General features: G+C 37.3%; 1 protein-coding gene across 1 annotated transcript in view; it reads left to right on the plus strand.

The window, feature by feature from the left end:
• Positions 1-19,794, plus strand: part of REDIC1 (regulator of DNA class I crossover intermediates 1) — a 115,431-nt gene that overhangs the window by 35,937 nt on the left and 59,700 nt on the right. Inside the window, 5 exon segments of the mRNA XM_078075884.1 lie at positions 9,861-9,900; positions 13,412-13,550; positions 17,637-17,784; positions 18,166-18,199; positions 19,302-19,490. Coding sequence (XP_077932010.1) covers positions 9,861-9,900; positions 13,412-13,550; positions 17,637-17,784; positions 18,166-18,199; positions 19,302-19,490 — 550 coding nt within the window.

The raw sequence follows: 19,794 nt of genomic DNA on the forward strand, positions 1-19,794 counted from the left end.
TGTTTTTTTATTAGAGCATTTAGTCCATTTACATTTAAAGTAGTTATTGGTTGGTGTGTACTTATGCCATTTTATTCATTGTTTTCTGGTTGTTTTTGTACTTCTTCTTTATTCTTTTCTTACTCTCTTCCCTTGTGAGTTGATGACTTTCCCAGTGGTGTTTGTATTTCTTTCTCTTTGTCCTTTGTGCATCTATTATAGGTTTTTAGTTTGTGGTTACCAGGAGTTTCATATATAATATCCTGTGTATATAGTAGTCTACATTAATTTAGGTGTGACTTAAGTTAGAACACATTCATAAAACACATTTACTGCCCCCTCCATGTTTTGTGTATATTTTAGCTTTTTTTAGATTTTATACCTAAAATGTATATTTTTTCATATTTTAGATGTTTTATTTTGTGTATTTTCTAATATGTAGATATAATTGATTTTATTGCTTTTGTTTTTTGACTTTCATACTAGCTTTATGGTGACTGATCTAGTGTCTTTCTTATATATTTGCTTTTGCCAGTGCATTTTTTCCCTTCATTATTTTTCTTTGTTATGACCTTTTCTACTGGAAGAAGTCTCTTTAATATTTCTTGTAAGGCTGGCTTAGTGGTGATGAACTCCTTTTTTGTTTGTCTGGAAACTCATTCTCTTTCAATTCTGAATGATAACCTTGCAGGGTACATTATTTTTAGTTGTAAGAACTTTTAGCATTTTGAATATATCACGTACTTATTTCTGGCCTGCAATGTTTCTCCTGAAAGGAGGAAAAATCAGTTGATAGTCTTATGTGGTTTCTCTTGTATGTAACCATTTGCTTTTCTCTTTCATTTAAGAGTCTCTCTTTATGTTTACTTTTTGACATTTTAATTATTATATTTCTTGGTGTGGCCCTCCTTGGGTTCATCTTGTTTGGAGCTTTCTTTGCCTCCTGGACCTGGATGTCTATTTCTTTCCCCAAGTTAGGGAAGTTTTCAGTTATTATGTCTTCAAATAAGTTTTCTGCTCCATTCTATCTCTTTTTCTCTGAAACCCTTATAATATCAATGTTATTATCTTTGACGTTATTCCAGAGATCCCTTAAGCTATCATCATTAATTTTTTGTTGTTGTTCTTTTTCGTTTGTTTTTGGGTGCTTTCCACTACTCTCGCTTCCAGATTGCTGTCTCTTCTTCTGCATTCTCTAATCTGCTATTGATTCCCTGTGGTTTATTTTTCATTTTAGTTATTTTTCAGTTCTGATGGTTTCTTTTTATATTTCCTCTTTGATGAAGTTCATCCACTCTCCCCTCAAGTTCAGTGAACATCTTTATGACCATTAGTTTGAACTCTTTATTGGGTAGGTGGCTTATTTCTGTCTTGTTTAGTTTTCTGTGTGTTTTTTTTTTAAAAGATTTTATTTATTTATTTGACACAGAGAGAGAGATAGCAAGAGCAGGAACACAAGCGGGGGAGTGGGAGAGGGATAAATAGGCTTCCTGCTGAGCAGGGAGCCTGATGTGGGGCTCGATCCCAGGACCCTGGGATCATGACCTGAGCCAAAGGCAGATGCCCAATGACTGAGCCACCCAGGTGCTCCTCTGTGGTTTTGTTTTATTCTTTTGTTTGGCACATATTCCTTTGTGTCTTCATTTTCTCTGACTCTGTTTCTATGTATTAGATAGGTCAGCTCCTGGTTTTGAAAGTAGTGGTCTTACGTAGAAGGATCCTGTAGGGCCCAGTAGTACAGTTGCCCCTGGTCATAAGAAGCAGGCACTCTAGGGGTGTCCCCTGTGTGGGCTGCATGTACCTTCCTGTTGTGATTGGGCTGTGATTGCTGTGGGTTCCCTGATAGTTGGGGCTGTCCCTCAGCCCAACTGTCTGCAGTGACTGGCCCTGACTACTATGGGCACACTGATGGGCAGGGCTGGCCCCTGGCATAGCTGGCTGAGAGGCCCGTGCTGATGGCTTGACTTGACTTCCCCTTCTTTGGGGCAGGAGCTGCTTTGGAGTGGCACTGGTCTGGCTGGGCTTCCTGCTGGGTGGGGCATAGTGGGAGCTGCTTTGGAGGGGTGCCTGTTGGGGCAGGTGGGTTAGGTAGTGCATAATTGCAAGGGAACGCCAGGGCAGGACCAGCAGTGCTAGCGAACTACATAGTGTCAGAACTGGCTCTCGCAAGTATCTGGCCAGCTAGATTGAAGGAGGGCAAGAAAAATTGTGCCAGCATTTCCATTCCCAGAGAAAGCTTCTACAGATCCCTGCCTGTCTGGCACATGCCCTAAAATTAGTCAATAAATCTCCCTTTATTTATAAACCTGGTGCTTTTCAGTCTGCTATTTTTGTGCTGGATCTTGGACCAAGTGATATGGCATGCTGCCTCTTTAAGAGTGGAGTATTGGTTTTTCTATAGCCTTCTGGCTCTTCTGGAGTCAAGCCCCACTGACTTTGAAATCCTGACATTGTGAGGGCTTGTCTTCTGGTGCAGGTTCCCAGGGCTGGGGGTGCCTGATATCAGGATCGATTCCCTTGCTGCTTACAAGGACATCCATCCCTGTGAGATCCTTCCTGTTTATAAGTTGTCTCACCAGAGGATTTCATTCTTGACACTATCTTGACAACAAAACCCTATCTCTGCTCCTGCTACCCTTCTCAGAGTGGCTGCTTCTTATGTCATGATCTCTGGAGGATCTGTTCTGCTAGCCTTCAAGTCATTTTCAGAGTCAGTTGCATTATATATAGTTGTTGCTTTGCTGTGTCTGTGGGAAGAGGTAAGCTCAGGATCTTCCTACCCCTTGATCTTCCCTAAATCTCCCTCTTCTCCCAGTTTTGACAGAATGGTCTTCTGAAGGAAATGAATCTCCTTGATCAGCTAGACCCTACCTCCTGGTTGTCTCTCAAACTTTTGTCATTGTCCAAGTCTTCTTTGTTCTTAGTGTTTCTTAGTAGTAGATGGTGTGCCAAGACACATCAGTGTCCCAATGGGTAGGATTGCAGTTAGCACCTGGTTGCTAACCCTCAGGCAGCAGCTGGGTATGTTATGTATTTCAGCCCCTTCCAGGAAGAAACTGGGAGATGAGCTTTTTTGCCTGTTCCTCTGTGCTAGCCACTGGGTTATGTTTCTGTGTCCAGTAAGAACTCTTTCTTTGTTTGATAAATTTCTGTGGTACTTGTGAATGCAAGCCCAAGTGATCAGGAGGCTGTCACAAAAGCTGTGGCTTTAAATAAGCTATACAAGCTCCTTCCAGGCAGATACTGGTGATTTGGTTTTACTGGAGTGGGCTGGAGTTCTGGAGAAAGCCTGAGAGATGTATTCAGTCTTCCCAGGTCTCTGGGGAAGATCACAGCCAGCTTGTCGATGCCTGCTAGATTTGAAGCCTTGCCCTAAAGTGGTATCTTTTAAGGTAAGCAGATAAACCTTTTTCAGGGAACTAATGAGATTAAGAGATTTTGCCTGGTCACTACTTGCTTAGCCCTGGGGTGATAGGCAGTTAAGAATTGTTTCTTTGTTTACTAAAGTCCTACTGGTTTCTTGAATGGAAGGAAGCCCCTTTGGCTATGAGTGTGAGGTCATGCAGTGACCTATTCTTTGGGTGGCAGCTATAATAGCTGGGGCACACCATCTCCTTCTAGGGAGATATGATGTGCTGGAGTGGTTTGGAAAAAGGCAGGAGAGGTGTCCTCTGGCTTTCTCACTTTCTGGAGCGGTTTGCCGCCAGCCGCTAAAGTCTGCTGGAATTATAAGCCTGGATCTCAGGAAGGAGCTTGTCAAGTGTGCAGATAAACCTTTTTCTGGGAAAGGCTGGAAGATAGATGATTTACCTACTCCATGATGAACGCTGAGGGGTAGCTGTGGTGAGTGCTACACACCCGTTAAGAATTTGCTTATGTCGTGTTTGCTATAGTCTTGTGGGTCTCCTGGACACAGGCCCTGTTGGCTTTCAGAGCTGTGTTTTTGGGAACTTACCTGTCTAGTGAGGGCCCTGAAAATTGGGAGTGCTGGATATGCAGTACAAACCATTTGCTCCTCAGGTCAAAACTAGGAATTGGGGGTTCCCACCCAACTATATGGCACTGTGCTAAGGGGGGAGGAATGTGTTTATGGTAAGAGTATGTCATAGCCTTCCCTACCTGTTCCAGTGTGGGTGTTTTCTCAATTATCTAGTATGTAGGAGTCACTCAGCTAGTTTCTGAACCTCTTTCAGAGGGAATGCTGCAAATGTAGCTGTACATATGGTGTGCCTGTGGGAAGAGGAGGCCTCAGGAGCCTTCTGTATTGCCATCTTACTCAACCCTTGTGGAACAACAAAAAGAACAACATTACTGTCTTATTTTGACACTGACCTAAGCAAAACCATTAGAAGCAACTATTAGGAATACACACACACACACACACACACACATACATACATACACACACGCACATACACATACACACAGCCAAATAAAAAATTACTTTTGGATCATCAACTATTTTAATTTTATTGTATAACATTTTAAAAGTAGATATTTGTACTCTTTGGCAGCCCAGCATCTGAGCCCCGTGTGTGTGTTGGGGGGGAGGGGCGGGTATTTCCCACCTTACGAGTTTTGGTGCTAGGCACAGGCCACCATCCTCTAAAGAATGTGGAAAAAAAAACCCCATAAAACCCAACGCAAAAAAACACAACAAAACCCAGATAATGTGTTTCAGTCTGTTTTGCAGCTAGGAAATGGGCATATGATCTAAGCTCTGACTTCGATGCACTTGTCCTGTACTTTGAATGAGCAGTTAGTGAAGCCAAAGAAAGAATACAGAGCATCTATTGTAGTTGCAGGCAGTTGTAGGAGCTGTAGCAGGATTGAATTTTCAGGGACAGTAATGTTAGTGATGCCAGAGGAGGTATTTTACTGTCCAGGAGTGGAGATGGTGAAGCTGCCTCCTTGGCCCCTCTGGCCAACTTAGTAGTCTTTAACTTTTAGCAAGCACCTTTAGTCCACGTGATTGGTTAAACCTTTCTTTGTGTAGCTATAGATCATGCATTGTTTCCCAGAAAGACTCAGAACCAAACCCTCTTGCACAGCCTCTGAGGACCACGATGATATCTGTAGCTGGCACCATTGAGTCTGCAAGCAATCAAGAAGTGTTAACAGACCACTGTGCTCCCCTTTTACTGATTTTTTAAAAAAATTTTAAATTAAAAAATTTTTTAAAATTTACTAAGTTTTTATTTAAATTCCAGTTAGTTAACGTAAAGTATAATGTTATTTCCTGGTGTATGATATAGTCATTCCACATTTCCATAAAACACCCAGTGCTCCTCACAAAGTGCACTCCTTAATCCCCCATCACATATTTAACCCATCCTCCCACCTACTTTCCCTCTGGTAACCATCAGTTTGTTCTCTATAGTTGGTTTCTTGGTTTTCTTCTCTCTTTTTCCCCCCTATGATCATTTGTTTTGTTTCTTAAATTCCACCTATGAGTGAAATGATATGGTATTTATCTTTGACTGACTTATTTTGCTTAGCATAATACTCTCTAGCTCCATCCATGTCATTGCAAATGGCAAGATTTCATTCTTTTTGATGGCCGAGTAATATTCCTGTGTGTGTGTGTGTGTGTGTGTGTGTGTGTGTGTGTGTACACACACCATATCTTCTTTATCCATTCACCAGTTGATGGACACTTGGGCTGTTTCCATAATATTGGCTATTGGTGATAATGCTGCTATAAACATCACGGTGCATGTATCCCTTTGAATTAGTATATTTGTATTCTTTGGGTAAATACCTAGTAATACAATTGCCGAATCATAGGGTAGTTCTACTTTTAACTTTTTGAGGAATCTTCATATTATTTTCCACAGTAGCTATACCAGTTTGCATTCCCACCAGCAGTGTAAGAGGGTTCCCTTTTCTCTGCATCCTCACCAACACCTGTTGTTTCCTGTATTGTTAATTTTAGCCGTTTTGACAGGTGTGAGGTGATATCTCATTGTAGTTTTGCTTTGCATTTCCCTGATGAAGAGTGATGTTGAGCATCTTTTCATGTGTCTATTGGCCATCTATATGTCTTCTTTGGAAAAATGTCTTTTCATGTCTTCTGCCCATTTTTTAACTGGATTATTTGTTTTTTGGGTGTTGAGTTTGATAAGTTCTTTATACATTTTGGACACTAATCCTTTATCAGATATGTCATTTGCGGATATCTTTTCCCATTCTGTAGGTTGCCTTTCAGTTTTATTGTTTCCTTTGCTGTGCAGAAGCTTTTTATTTTGATGAAATCCCAGTAGTTTATTTTTGCTTGTTTCCCTTGTCTCTGGAGACATATCTAGTAAGAAATTGCTATGGCTGATGTCAAAGAGGTTACTGCCTCTGTTCTCTTCTAGAATTTTAATGGTTTCCTGTGTCACATTTAGGTCTTCCATCCATTTTGAATTTATTTTTGTGTATGGTGTAAGAAAGTGGTCCAGTTTAGTTTTTTTTTTTTTAAGGTTTTATTTATTTATTTGTCAGAGAGAGAGAGCGTGCACAAACTGGGGGAGTGGCAAGCAGATGTAAAAGCAGAATCCCTGCTGAGCAAGGAGCCTGATATGGGACTCAATCCCAGGACTCTGGGATCATGACCTGAGCCAAAGGCAGACACTTAACTGACTGAGCCACCCAGGCATCTCCGGTTTATTTTTTTAAACTTTTTTTTTTTTTTTTTTTTAAAGTAGGCTCCACACCCAGCATGCGGCTTGAACCCACAACCCAGTGATCAAGAGTTGCATGCTTCACTGACTAAGCTAGCCAGGCTCCTCCACTTTCATTCTTTTGCATGTTGCTATCCAGTTTTCCCAACACCATTTGTTGAAGAGACTTTTTTCCATTGGATATTCTTTCCTGCTTTGTCGAAGATAAATTGACCATATAGTTGTGGTTTTCCCCTTTAAGTGATAACTGCCCTAAATAAAGTTCCTTTAAAAATCTTTGGGTTGGGGTGCCTGGGTGGCTCAGTCAGTTAAGCGGCTGCCTTCGGCTCGGGTCATGATCCTGGGGTCCTGGGATCGAGCCCCACGTCCCCTCCTCAGCAGAGAGCCTGCTTCTCCCTCGCCCTCTGCCTGCCACTCTGCCTGCCACTCTGCCTACTTGTACCCTCTCTATCTCTCTGTCAGATAAATAAAATCTTTAAAAAAAAAAAAATCTTTGGGTTGGGGGAAATCTTTGCGCCAAGCAGAGAAACCTCAGATTTGGTTTTTGCACAGGAGTCCACCTTCTCTCCAGGTGGCCAGCCTCCTGAATAAAGCTCAAATTCCTTTCCAATTAAAACTCATCTCTTGAATATTGGCTTTTCAAGAGAAGAGCAGCTGAACTTGGGTTTTCTGTAACAGTGGTACAATCAGTGGTGTCCAGTGTTGACCTGTGTCAGCAGTGGTGTCCTTATTGAAACTAATTATGGCATGGTTTTGACTGTGACCTCACAGCCTAGACTATCTTGTTCCTGCAGGTTGCCAGATCTGCTTTTTCAGCCCTCTTGGCAGGTCTGTTGGCTACCCAGTTTTCTTTTATTTTTTATTTATTAAAAAAAATTTTTTTTAGATTATTTATTTGAGAGAGCATGAGCCGGTGGGGAGGCGCGGGGGGGGGGGGCAGAGGAAGAGGGAGAAGCAGACTCCCTGTTGAGCAGAGAGCCAGTGTGGGGGCTCAATCCCAGATCATGACCTGAGCTGAGAGCCAAAGGTAGATGCTTAACCGACTGAGCCACCTAGGCGTCTCTACGCAGTTTCCTTTTAATACATTTTTTTTCTGTTTAAATTAACCAAAGGTGCTTTCAGTTTCTTGTAACTAAAAATCCTAATTGATGCAATGTTTTTCTTTAGTGCAGCTAATTGAGAGACACTGTTTAGTAGCATCAGTTGCCATAATAACAATCTAAAATGTTCTGTTTAAGAAATTACCTTTGACTTCTACATCAGGATCCTTTTTCACTTTTATATGGTAGTAGGCTGATACAGCAGCTGGTCTTGAGTTTTTTGGGTTTTTTTTAAGATTTTATTTATTTAATTGAGATAGAGCGAGAGAATGAGAGAGAACACAAGCAGGGCAGAGGGACAGAGGAAGAGGGAGAAGCAGTCTCCCTGCTGAGCGGGCGCCAGATGAGGGACTCGATCCCAGGACCCTGACTGAGATCATGACCTGAGCTAAACGTTCAACTGACTGAGCCACCCAGGCGCCCCTTGAGTCTTTAATTGACTTTTCTTAGGCACATAGTGATGGGGATTATGTACTACAGAGAATTTGGTGAGAGCCGTAAGAGTGTCCTGGATAATAGAAAGTCGGCCTGGAATGAAAGCACTTGATATTTACGTATATAAAGACTGTATTTAGACTTTGACTTGTCCCTAATTCTGCTGATCTTTATAGTGGGAACTGCTTATAGAATTGATATTTCTTCTTATTATCTGTATATAAACTGAAATGCTTAATATTGCTGGCTCTGTCATACTTCTTATATTTCTGAACTTTGAAAAGTCACTTTGCTTCTTATGCGAGTTTTTTGTAAGTTTTAAAATGATGGAGAATAAACTAATCTCTAAGATCCTCTCCAGCCTTAACATTTGAGGTGTTAATGAAATGTAATTTACTTCCTTTTTCTTTTCTAAAGTTTGAATCCCAGCAATACACTTACGGTGCTGCATAGAACAGAATAGATTGGGTTCTTTGTTCAATGAGCTCAAAATGGTCAGTTAAGACATAGCTTTTGGGAAATATGTTAAAGAACAAGTTCAGTAAGTGGCAAGTGTGAGGGTATTCAGTAACTTATGTAGTTTATGAAAATTTGGAAAAATTTCATTTGGAAAAATGAACAGCTTTGTGTATTCACAGTTGACATACTTGGAAAGCAGTGTAATGCACTGGTTAAAAACTTTAAAATCAGAATTCTTGGATTTGAATCTCCAGTTTACACCAATCAGCAATGTGACTGTGGGCAAGTTACTTAACCTCTCTTAGTTTCTCCATCAGTAAAATGGGGATAAAAATAGATCTCACCTTATGGAGTTGCTGTGAAGATTAAATGAATTTATACATATAAAGTGTCCAAAACATTTAGGGTGGTGCAAGATATATAGTACTTGTTAATTAGCCATTTTTATTTTCATGTTCTTATATTATCTCATATAGCTGATATACATTTTATTTTATTTATTTTTATTTTACTTACAATTCTTGCACAGATCTTGAATTTGAGACCATAGTTTCATGTATATCCAAAAGCTATATTGTGCAGATCTTTTTAAATTGTCATGAATGTTTTATAGCATTCCATTATTACTAATAGAGCAAATATTTTATAACTGTTAAATACTGTCATTGGGATTCAGTGCAGTGTTTAGCACAAAGATCATAGGTATAAGGCACATCCATAATGACTATTTTTTTTAAACAAGTTAGTACACATAGCTGATACATTAATATAACTGAAGTTTCTCTAATAATAAACTTAAAATTTCCTTAGATCCAAATAGATTTTGATCTTCTCTCTATTCCCTTCTGATTTTAGTAGAATATTGAAATAATAAGGTAAAGCAAGAAAATAGTCTTGACCAAGAATATTGCTATCAGATGAGAATGTTTCACGGATACATCTTTTCCAATGCATTGCTTTCTCTTTGCTTATATTGATTTTATAATCCAGGTTTATTCATTGTAGGTCTAGAGTCTTTTTTACTATTTCTTGGATTTTCTAAGAAAATTTTGTGAAACAGTATATACTATAAATAACATTTCATAGTTTCTTTTCAGAAAATAATATAATTCTTACTATACTTTTAGATTTTAATTTCAAGTCATCAATTCAGCTAAAATGGCAATCATTTTAGGGACTATTTCTTTAATCATAATATCTTTTGTCTTGCTTCCTTTTTCAGTACCAGGGTTCTGATCAAGCAGGAAAGGAGAAAGCAAAAGGTAAAGAAAATATATTTTTATTTATATTAGCCTTATGAGAACAGTGATCTTTTGAAGTGTTTTTTGAAGGTTAATAAATTCACCGAAATAACTGGAAGACCATCCAGTCTTCTCTGTCTTGTAGATAGTTTGATCAGCCAACCATTTTCTTAGGCAGGGACTTAAAGATCATTGTTGATTCTTGTTGTCATTCTAGTTCCAAAATATATCCCAGTCTTTTAAGGAAAGTCTGATCACTTCTCACTACCTGTCCTACGAGTACCCCGATTCAAATAATCATTTTTTAGTTTTTTTTCTTACATCGGTTTTATTATATAAAGTTGAGCATGTATATATCTTACAGCCGAGCAGTATATATTCAAGAGAAACTCTTCCACATGTGTACTTTGAGACATATACAAGCTTGTTTGGATCATTGTTGTTAAGTAGCAAAAAAGAAAGAGAAGAAGGCAAAAGGGAGGAAGCAGAGGGGCAGGAGTATGGGGAGGGAAGGGGACCACCCAAATGTCCATTAGCAGTAGAATGGTTAAACAAATTGTGGCATACCCAAGTAATGATGTAGCAGTGAAAATGTATCAATGTGTATTCACAGTTGACATACTTGGAAAGCAGTGTAATGCACTGGTTAAAAACTTTAAAATCAGAATTCTTGGATTTGAATCTCCAATTTACACCAATCAGCAATGTGACTGTGGGGAAGTTACTTAACCTCTGTAATTAATGTAGATTAATTAACGTAGATGAATCCCAAAAATAAAATGTTGACCAAATGAAGCAACTCAATGAATATAAGCAGTAAGATTCCATTTACAAAACGTTCCAAAACAGAAAAAATATGTTCAAAGCTCATAAAATTTAAAGAAAAGTTATTAGTGAAATGATGTCTCATTGTAAATTTAACTCCTATTTTCTTGATTACTAGTGAGGTTATCTGAAATTTTCATCCATGTTTCCTCTTTTGTGAAGTACTTTTCCAAGTATTTTTTCCATTTTTAATTTGTGTTGTCTTTTTCTTATTGTCTTTATATATTTAGAATTCTTTGGTTACTCTGTAGCTTTTATTTTTACTTTCTTAATGCTGTCTTTTAAGGCAAGTTCTTAATTTTAATGTAATCAAATTTATCAGTGTTTTTCTGCTTTATCTTTTATTCCTATGTAGTCTGTTCTTCACACAGCAATTAATAGGATCTTTTAAGAGCACAAATCAGAATTTTCGTTCCCCTGCTTAAAAGCTTCAGTTGTTTTTCTTTGCTTTTAGAATAATACCTGACTTGACCATAGCCTAGAAGGACCTGAAGGATCTACACCCTGCCTACTTCTCTGATTTTCTTACTACTTGCCCAGTTCATTTTATTTTAGCTACACTGACCTTCTTTCTGCCATTCTTCTTCTCTTTGTCCAGAATATTCTTCCTCAAGTTATTTGCGTGTCTGGCTTGTCAACATTTAGGTTTTAGCTCAAGTATCTCCTCTTAGATTGGCTTTCTCTGATCACAGCATCTAAGTAGCTTCCCACCCTCCAGTTTCTTTCTAGGACCATTTCTTACCACTCTTCTCTTTCATAATCTGGTATTTTCTTATAAATTTGTTTCCTCTGTTCTTCCCCCACCTTCATTAACATATATTCACCGGAAGAGGGATTTTATTACTTTTGTTTATTTTGTATCTCCCATGCCTAGAATTGTGCCAAGCAATAACATAGGCATTCAATAAATAAACTATAATCTGTCCCGAGATTTTTTTTTTTTTTTTTTTTAGTATTCTAACTCTGGATCATTCTTGTGAATATTTATAAGAAAGGGAAAGACATATGGCCCTTCCCTGAACTGTCGATCCCTAGTTATATCACTTTCCTATTCTTTGGGAAAATGTCATACCTTCCCTTGAATATTTCATGCCTCCTTTAAACCACTCTTCCCCAACCCTATTTTTAATCTCTTCACACTCATTAGATGACCTTGTCTTACATTTCAGAGGAACTAGAAGCTATCAGATGAGAATTATCTCATGTATCTACTACCAGTTCTGTAAACTATCTTACATCTTCACTGATCTTCTCTTTCCCTTCTGTGATTGTGGAAGTAGTTTCCTTTTGTCAAAGGAAGGTCTATTTGCAGTCTGGATTCCATCTTTCTTAAGGACTTCACTGCATCAGTTACTTCTTCTCTTTCTTGTATCCTCAACCAGTCACTGTCAGCTGGAGGCTTTCCACTGATGTTCAGACATACTCAGTTTTCTGCTATTAAAACAAGTAAAGCCCTCTCTGGATCCTTTCCCTTTCTTGCTATGCCCCTTCACTTTTATCTCTCATTCACTTCTCAGTCCACTCAACAGTATAGCTTTTGCTAATGGCAGAGTAGCAGACATGGAAAGATAATAAAGGAAATTAAATTGAGTCTGGCTGGAGTTAGTCTCACACAGCTGCTTTTTCTTGTCCTCATTTCAGTTGACTTTTTTTTTTTTTTAAAGATTTTATTTATTTATTTGACAGAGAGAGACACAGCGAGAGAGGGAACACAAGCAGGGGGAGTGGGAGAGGGAGAAGCAGGCTTCCTGCTGAGCAGAGAGCCCGCCCGATGCGGGGCTTGATCCCAGGACTCTGGGATCATGACCTGAGCCGAAGACAGACGCTTAACGACTGAGCCACCCAGGCGCCCCTCAGTTGACTTTTAATGGTACTCAGCTGTGCATATCTTTAAGGCTTTTTATATCTGTAAGATAGCATACTCTGGGGGCGCCTGGGTGGCTCAGTTGTTAAGCGTCTGCCTTCGGCTCAGGTCATGATCCCAGGGTCCTGGGATCGAGCCCCACATCGGGCTCCCTGCTCCACGGGAAGCCTGCTTGTCCCTCTCCCACTCCCCCTGCTTGTGTTCCCTCTCTCTCGCTGTGCCTGTCAAATAAATAAAATCTTTAAAAAAAAAAAAAAAAAAAGAAGATAGCATATCCTGTAGAAAAACAAGTTTTTAACTTGTCAGATTTGTTTTATCACATTTTTAAAAAGCTTTACATTTCAGATAATTTTTAATCTTTTGATACCTAGTAATGCCTTCATAAAGTTCTTTTTTTTTTTTTTTTTTTTTAAGGTTTTACTTATTTGCGAGAGAGAGAATGAGAGACAGAGAGCATGAGAGGGAGGAGGGTCAGAGGGAGAAGCAGACTCCCTGCCGAGCAGGGAGCCCGATGCGGGACTCGATCCTGGGACTTCAGGATCATGACCTGAGCTGAAGGCAGTCGCTTAACCAACTGAGCCACCCAGGCGCCCTGCCTTCATAAAGTTCTATTTTAAAGGCATTACATTTACCAAAAAGATTTTAAGAGGCTGTGAAATTAAGAGTCTTTAGGCAAACTATGTCATCATGATTGATTTTAATTTATATGTAAGCATATAAAGGGGGTGTCAAAAATATAAAAATGTCAAGTCAATTAACTATTAAATGGCCTTATTGCTTTTTATTTTTTTTGATTTGCCAAATAACTTTTGTTATAATAACTTTTATTTTTAATTATTTTAGGAATATTTTGAAAAGAAAAGGTTAAAATCAAAAATGAAATTACTGGGAGTTTCATCCCCTGTCAAAAATTCCACTGTCAGTTTAGACCTCCTTAACCTGTATATGGTAAATCACATATCTTGCCAGAAGAAAACACCTGGTAAGTCTTTCCATTAGGATTTCGTTTGACTCTAATGTGATCATAACATTCAGTTTTCTAATAAATTTATAATTTTAGAACTCAGAGGATATGGAAAGTAAACTAATTTTAAAACTTGGTTGCCTTCTTAAATTAGTTACTTTTTGATTAAAGTACCTTTGTCACTTTTTGCTTAAAATCTTTTTTTTTTTTTTTTGCTTAATCTATTTTTAAGTTATGTTGTTATATAGAATTAATTTTATAAGGTATGGTCAAAGTTATTATATTGCAGTTGTTTTAGTTACTACATTAATCTACGTAGGCTGATAGTTACCAAAGTTTAGCTAAAAGACCAGGGAATAAATGTCTTTACTATCTTAAAGTATTTAGAGAATTTGTTTGAAAGGAGGCACTGAAAAAGATTTTTGCCTCAATGATTAGTTTCCTGTATCACAACTTGAATAATTTCTTAGGCATTCTTGGAATGTTAACTACAGTAGTCTAATACTTCAAAATAAAGTTCATTTTGCCTGTATTTTGAGCCTTCAAGTGAATAAAAAGTTTAGTCAGAATATTTTTTTTTTCTCAAGGGAACTTGTGTCTGATATTTAATTTTTAAAATAAGTACTAAAATGAGAGCTTAAGAAATAAGATAGTTCATAAAGGAAGGATAGAAATTGATCGTAAGTACTGTTAGTATATTCTCTTTTCCTTTCTCTGCCATTTTTATTCCTTAATGCAGACGGCGGCTCACACAAGCAAATTTAGTTATACGTTAGATGTAAATATGCTCTTTATGGACTTTAGGAATAAAAGTTTTGTTGTAAATCTGTTTGATGTATTTACCTTTTTTTTCTTCACTTATGTAATATAGTGTTGTCAGCCACAGTCATGACATTTGACATTAGATCTGCATACCTTGTTCATCTTATAGCTAAAGTTTGACCTGTTACCAACCTGTATTTCCCCTATTCCCTAGTCCCCAGCCCCTGAGAACCACTTTAGTACTCCCTGTTTCTGTGAGTTTGATTTTCTTTTTTAGATTCCACATGTAAATGATACCATGCATTATTTGTCTTTCTCTAGCTTATTTCAATTAACATAATGCCTTTAGGGTCCATCCAAGCGGTCATAAATGGCAGGATTTCCTTAATGTTCATGGCTGAAGAATATTTCATCATATGTATATATCTCACCTGTTCTTTTTCCAGTCATCCATTGACAGACATGAGGTTATTTTCATATCTTATATCTAGCCCATTGTGAATGATGCTCCTGTGAACATGGGACATGGGAGTACAGATATCTCCTTATGATTCTGTTTTCATTTCCTTTGGATATATACTCAGAAATGGGACTGCTGAATTATGTAGTTTTTCTTTTAATTTTTTGAGGAACATATATTATGTTCTCCATAGTTACTCCACCCATTTGCATTCCTATCAACTGTGCACAAGGGTTCCCTTTTTCCACATCCTTCCCAACACTTATCTCTTGCCTTTTTGATGATAGCCATTCTAACAGGTGTGAGGTGATATCTCATTGTGGTTTTGATTTATATTTCCCTGAAAATTAGTGATGGACACCTTTTCATATGTCTGTTGGCCATTTGTATGTTTTCTTTGGAAAAATGTTCATTTCCACTGCCCATTTACAAAATTAGATTGTTCATTTTTTGCTAAGAGTTGTATGAGTTCGTTATATATTTTGCAGTTTGAACCCTTATCAGATATATGGTTTGCAAATATTTTCTCCCATTCCATAGTTTGTCTTTTCATTTTGGTAATGATTTTCTTTGCTGTGTAGAAGATTTTTAGTTTGATATAGTTCCCCATGTTTGTTTTTGCTTTTGTTGCCTTTGCTTTTTGGTGTCAAATCCAAAAAATCATTGCCTAGACTGATGCCAAGGAACTTACCCCTTATGTTTTCTTCTAGTTTTATGGTTTTAGGTCTTATATTCAACTCTTTAATCCATTTTGAGTTGAATTTTGTGTATGTTGTAAGATAGGGGACCAATTTCACTCTTTTTCATGAGGCTGTCAATGATGTATTTGCCTTTATATATTTCCTTTCTTCCTCACTTTCTTTTCATTTATATGTTCAACATGTTTATTGAGTACTTCCATTATTGAGTACTTCCATTAAGTAGTGTATTGGATGCTGAGAATAGAATAGAAAATGATGGGGTCAGGACACACTGTCCCAAAAATAAAGCATGTTGGCATACTAAAGATTTTAAGCTGAAGGAATTTGAGAAGCAGCATGTGCAGGAAGGATCCTCATGTGAGAAGTGTCCTCCCTATACCTGGAGGAAAGGAACATCTTTATCTCCAAGACAGAGGGACACTGAGAAGAATCTAAACAAATAAGCCTTGCTGTTCCCTCCTGTTGGCTAGATTTAGTTCATACCCTTTTTTGTTCGATCACATTTTCCCACTACTTTTCATTCTCCATCAAACCTAGCATAAAAATGCTCAGGTTTAACCACTTCTTTGGGTCTCCATTTCCTTATAAAGTTTTCCATTTAAAATTTATAGTAAATAAATTGGTATGTTTTTTCTCTCACTAATCTGTCTTTTGTTATAGAGTTCCTAGCTGAGAATTTGGAAAGGTAGAGGAAAAAGATATTTTTCCTTCCTTACAAAAGCATAAGTTTATTAGTGATGGTATTAGGAGGTGGGGCCTTTAGGAGGTGGTTAGGTCATGATGGTGGAGCCCTCATGAATGGAGTTAGTGCTTTTATAAAGAGACCCCAGAGAGCTCTCTTTGCTCCTTTCACTGTGTGAGGACACAGGGAGAAGACAGCTCTCTGTGAACCAGGACTCAGGCTCTCACCAGACCCTGAGTCTGAGAGCGCTTTGATCTTGGACTGCCTGGCTAAGAAATAAATTTCTGTTGTTTTAACTACCCAGTCTATGGTATTATGTTAGAGCAGCCTGAATGGACTAAGACATTTTACTAAAAGGAAGGGCAGTGGTGCAGCTGGGCCTCAGAGACTGCTTGAATCGGAGACTTGAATACCACCAAGATTTTTTTCTCACTTTAGATATTAACTTTATTCTCTCAGATTGTCTTTTTCATTCAGGCTTAAAACATGACCTTAAAAAACTAATATTGCTCATCTCTCCTGTTTTGCCACAAGGGAAACACTGAGAGTTGTTTCTTTTGTTCTGAGTTTTTAAATTTTACTGGGAGTATGTTACCTTGCCCTACTGGTGCCAGGTCCTAGCAATGGAACAATTATTTATAACCACAGAGATGTGATTCTATTATTGGTTCATCTTGGGTCAGATGGTTCCCCTTAAGTCAATTATTTTTTCTAGAGACAGGGTTTTATAAGAAGATAGGAAGTTCTCTATTAGAACTGTATAGTTGGGGCACCTCAGTGGCTCAGCCGGTTAAGCATCCAACTCTTGGTTTCAGCTCAGGTCATGATCCTGTGGTCATGGGATCAAGCTCCACATCAGGCTCTGTGCTCATTGCAAAGTCTACTTAGAGTCTCTCTCCCTCTCCTTCCTGCTCTCTCTCTCTCCCGCTCGCTCTCAAATAAATAAATAAATAAATAAATAAATAAATAAATAACTTTTAAAAAAGCACAGAAGAGCCCCTGTGTAGTTGGTATGTGTGTAAAAAAGCATTACCCAGAAAAGGAGAGTGGTTAAAAAGTACTGAGCAGACCAAATAGTGATATCTTGTATAAGGAGAGAAAAGGCTTCTGTTTCCATAAAGTTTAAAGATCTAGTAAGAGAGATAGAATTAATCAGGTACAATAAACCATGGTAAGTGCTATAATAGAGAACATATGTAGTGCTATGGGCATGTATAACATAGCATCTGGTATAGTCTGGGGGGTCAAGGAAATCTTAGAGGAAGAAAAAAATAGAACTGAATCAGTATAGCCCCTTTCATGAGGACTATGTAAGATAATGAAAAAGATGATTTGAATTATCTGTGATAGTTTTTAGTACTTTAATGACTTCTAGCATATATAGAATATAGGTAGTTTTAGGAAATTCCTAAGATGTACACTTATTTAATGAACATTGTATATCAAACGTTGCTTTTAAAAGATTTTATTATTTTTAATTATAATTTTTTTCATTATAGAAACTGTGAGAAAACCAATCCACGTGAATATGCATAGAGACGTAAAAATGCCCCTAAGAAAGCATAATTTAGAACTTCCAATGTCACCTCACTGTGTACCATCTAACCTCTGCATTGATGATATAGACAACGGGTATGTTTTGTCAAGGTTGTATATTATTTAGGTATTTAAACGGGTCATCATCAGTACTGTTTTATTCATTAGAAAATATACAGAGGACTTTTCTTCTAGCTCTAGTTTTTGTTTGGCTGTTAACAGTATTATTAAACTATTAAGACTTTTATCAAATGAGCTAATGTCCATACTAAGTGTTTTGTATGCATAGTTTGACTTTCCTTATCCTCAAAATGTTTCTCTAGTAATAATACAATTTTTAAAAAATTTGAGAATGATTTAGAGTTCTGTATGTTTTCATGTATTTCTATAGAACAGTATGAGTTTTAAATATATGTAAAAAGATAGTCAAATTTATTATCAGCTTTTTTTTTTTTAACCTTACATTTTTCTTTTCATTTTTATACTGTCAAGACTAGGCAGCAAGAAAGAACTTGCCCCAGTTCAGGTGAGACTTAAAATTTTTTTTAAGTTACTTTAACAATTGTGGAGTGCTACCAAATGATAGAAATTCTTCGAATATCAGGGAAAATTATTCTTTAAAAAATTTTTTTACAGTCTTTAAAAATTATTTTTAAAGTTTTCAATATACAGAACTTATACCTTAGGTATATTTTAACTGATTGCTTAAAGAAACCCTTTGGAGTTCTGGTAATGTAGATTAGGCCTGTGTGTACATAACATTTGTTACTGATGAGCTGCAAAAGATAATTCATTTGGGTATTCCTGCTTTGGGTTTATGTGATCATTGAGAAATTCATCTCTTCTAGCATAGTGACCATATGATTTTATATCAAATTGTGATTTTCAACATTTACACTGATAATAATAATCTTGGGAGATTATTTTTCTTTCAAGTATTGCAGATGATTTTTTTAGTAAATAAAATTTTAATCAATTAGAAAATATATAGATTGTGATTAAACCTTGAAATTTTAAGATCCAATGCTATATTATAATATATTTTTTAAAGATTTATTTAGAGAGAGAGAGAGAGAGCACGGGACTGGGAGGGGCAGAGGGAGAGACAGAGGGAATCTTAGGCAGACTCTGTGCTGAGTGTGGAGCCTAACACGGGGCTCAGTCTCACGAGACTGAGATCATGACCTGAGCCGAAACCAACAGTCAGATGCTTAACTGACTGTGCCACCCAGGTGCCTCAGGTCCAATGCTATATTATTAATTATTCTTTCTTTGCTTTGAATTGCCAAAATTAAACTACATCAATGGCAATGGTACTAAAATCTCTTGGAAGTCTTTTTACCTGAATTGTGGGTCCGTGAAACTCAGATTTCTTGTCATTTGGAGATGGCATGAAGCTTGGAGGTTGAGGGGACCAGTTGTAAGAAAGGCAGATGGAAAGGAGCTCTTCAGTATAATTTTAGTTGATAACCTCTCTTGTCTTAGTAAGTCCTCTGAATTACTGATGACTTGCTTTTCCTTGGAGCTTTTTCTGCAGTCTGTGACCTTTTTCATTCCTATTTTGACTTTCCTCTTCTCAAGTTTATATATTTTAGCAGATCAAATGGTTTTATCTACTTTTCCTATAGTTGTTACAAGTCATGGACTCATATAGAATGTTTAAACCTCAGTTCAACAGAATAGAAAATTGTAGTTTCGCTCAACCATCTTTTTCAGCAGAATTATCTTCTAACAGGAATATTACAAAACAAAATTTCATTCTCAGAATAGCACCTAGTCCTCAGAAAGTTGCATGTGAAAAAAAGTAGAATGAGCAGGTACATTTGAATCACTAGTCTTAGCATTTTATATCATTGTGTTTTTATGATATGCTCTTTTTTTCTGTTCTTATGGATTTAAAAAATACTAGTTGTGAATTGCTATAGACACAGCCAAATTAGGGTATCGGTTAAGTATAATAATTCCTCTTTGGTCAAAATTTATTTGTCTGCTCTGTAGAAGATTATGAATCCAAAAATTGGAATCTTTTTAAAAAATCTTTGAAATCATCATTCTTTTATAAAATTACTGATAGTGAAATTGAAAATAGTTCAGTGTGTTTATATAATAGTTGATGATTGT

The sequence above is a fragment of the Halichoerus grypus genome, chromosome 6 (genome assembly GCF_964656455.1).
Source record: "Halichoerus grypus chromosome 6, mHalGry1.hap1.1, whole genome shotgun sequence".
Classification (NCBI taxonomy): Eukaryota; Metazoa; Chordata; class Mammalia; order Carnivora; family Phocidae; genus Halichoerus; species Halichoerus grypus.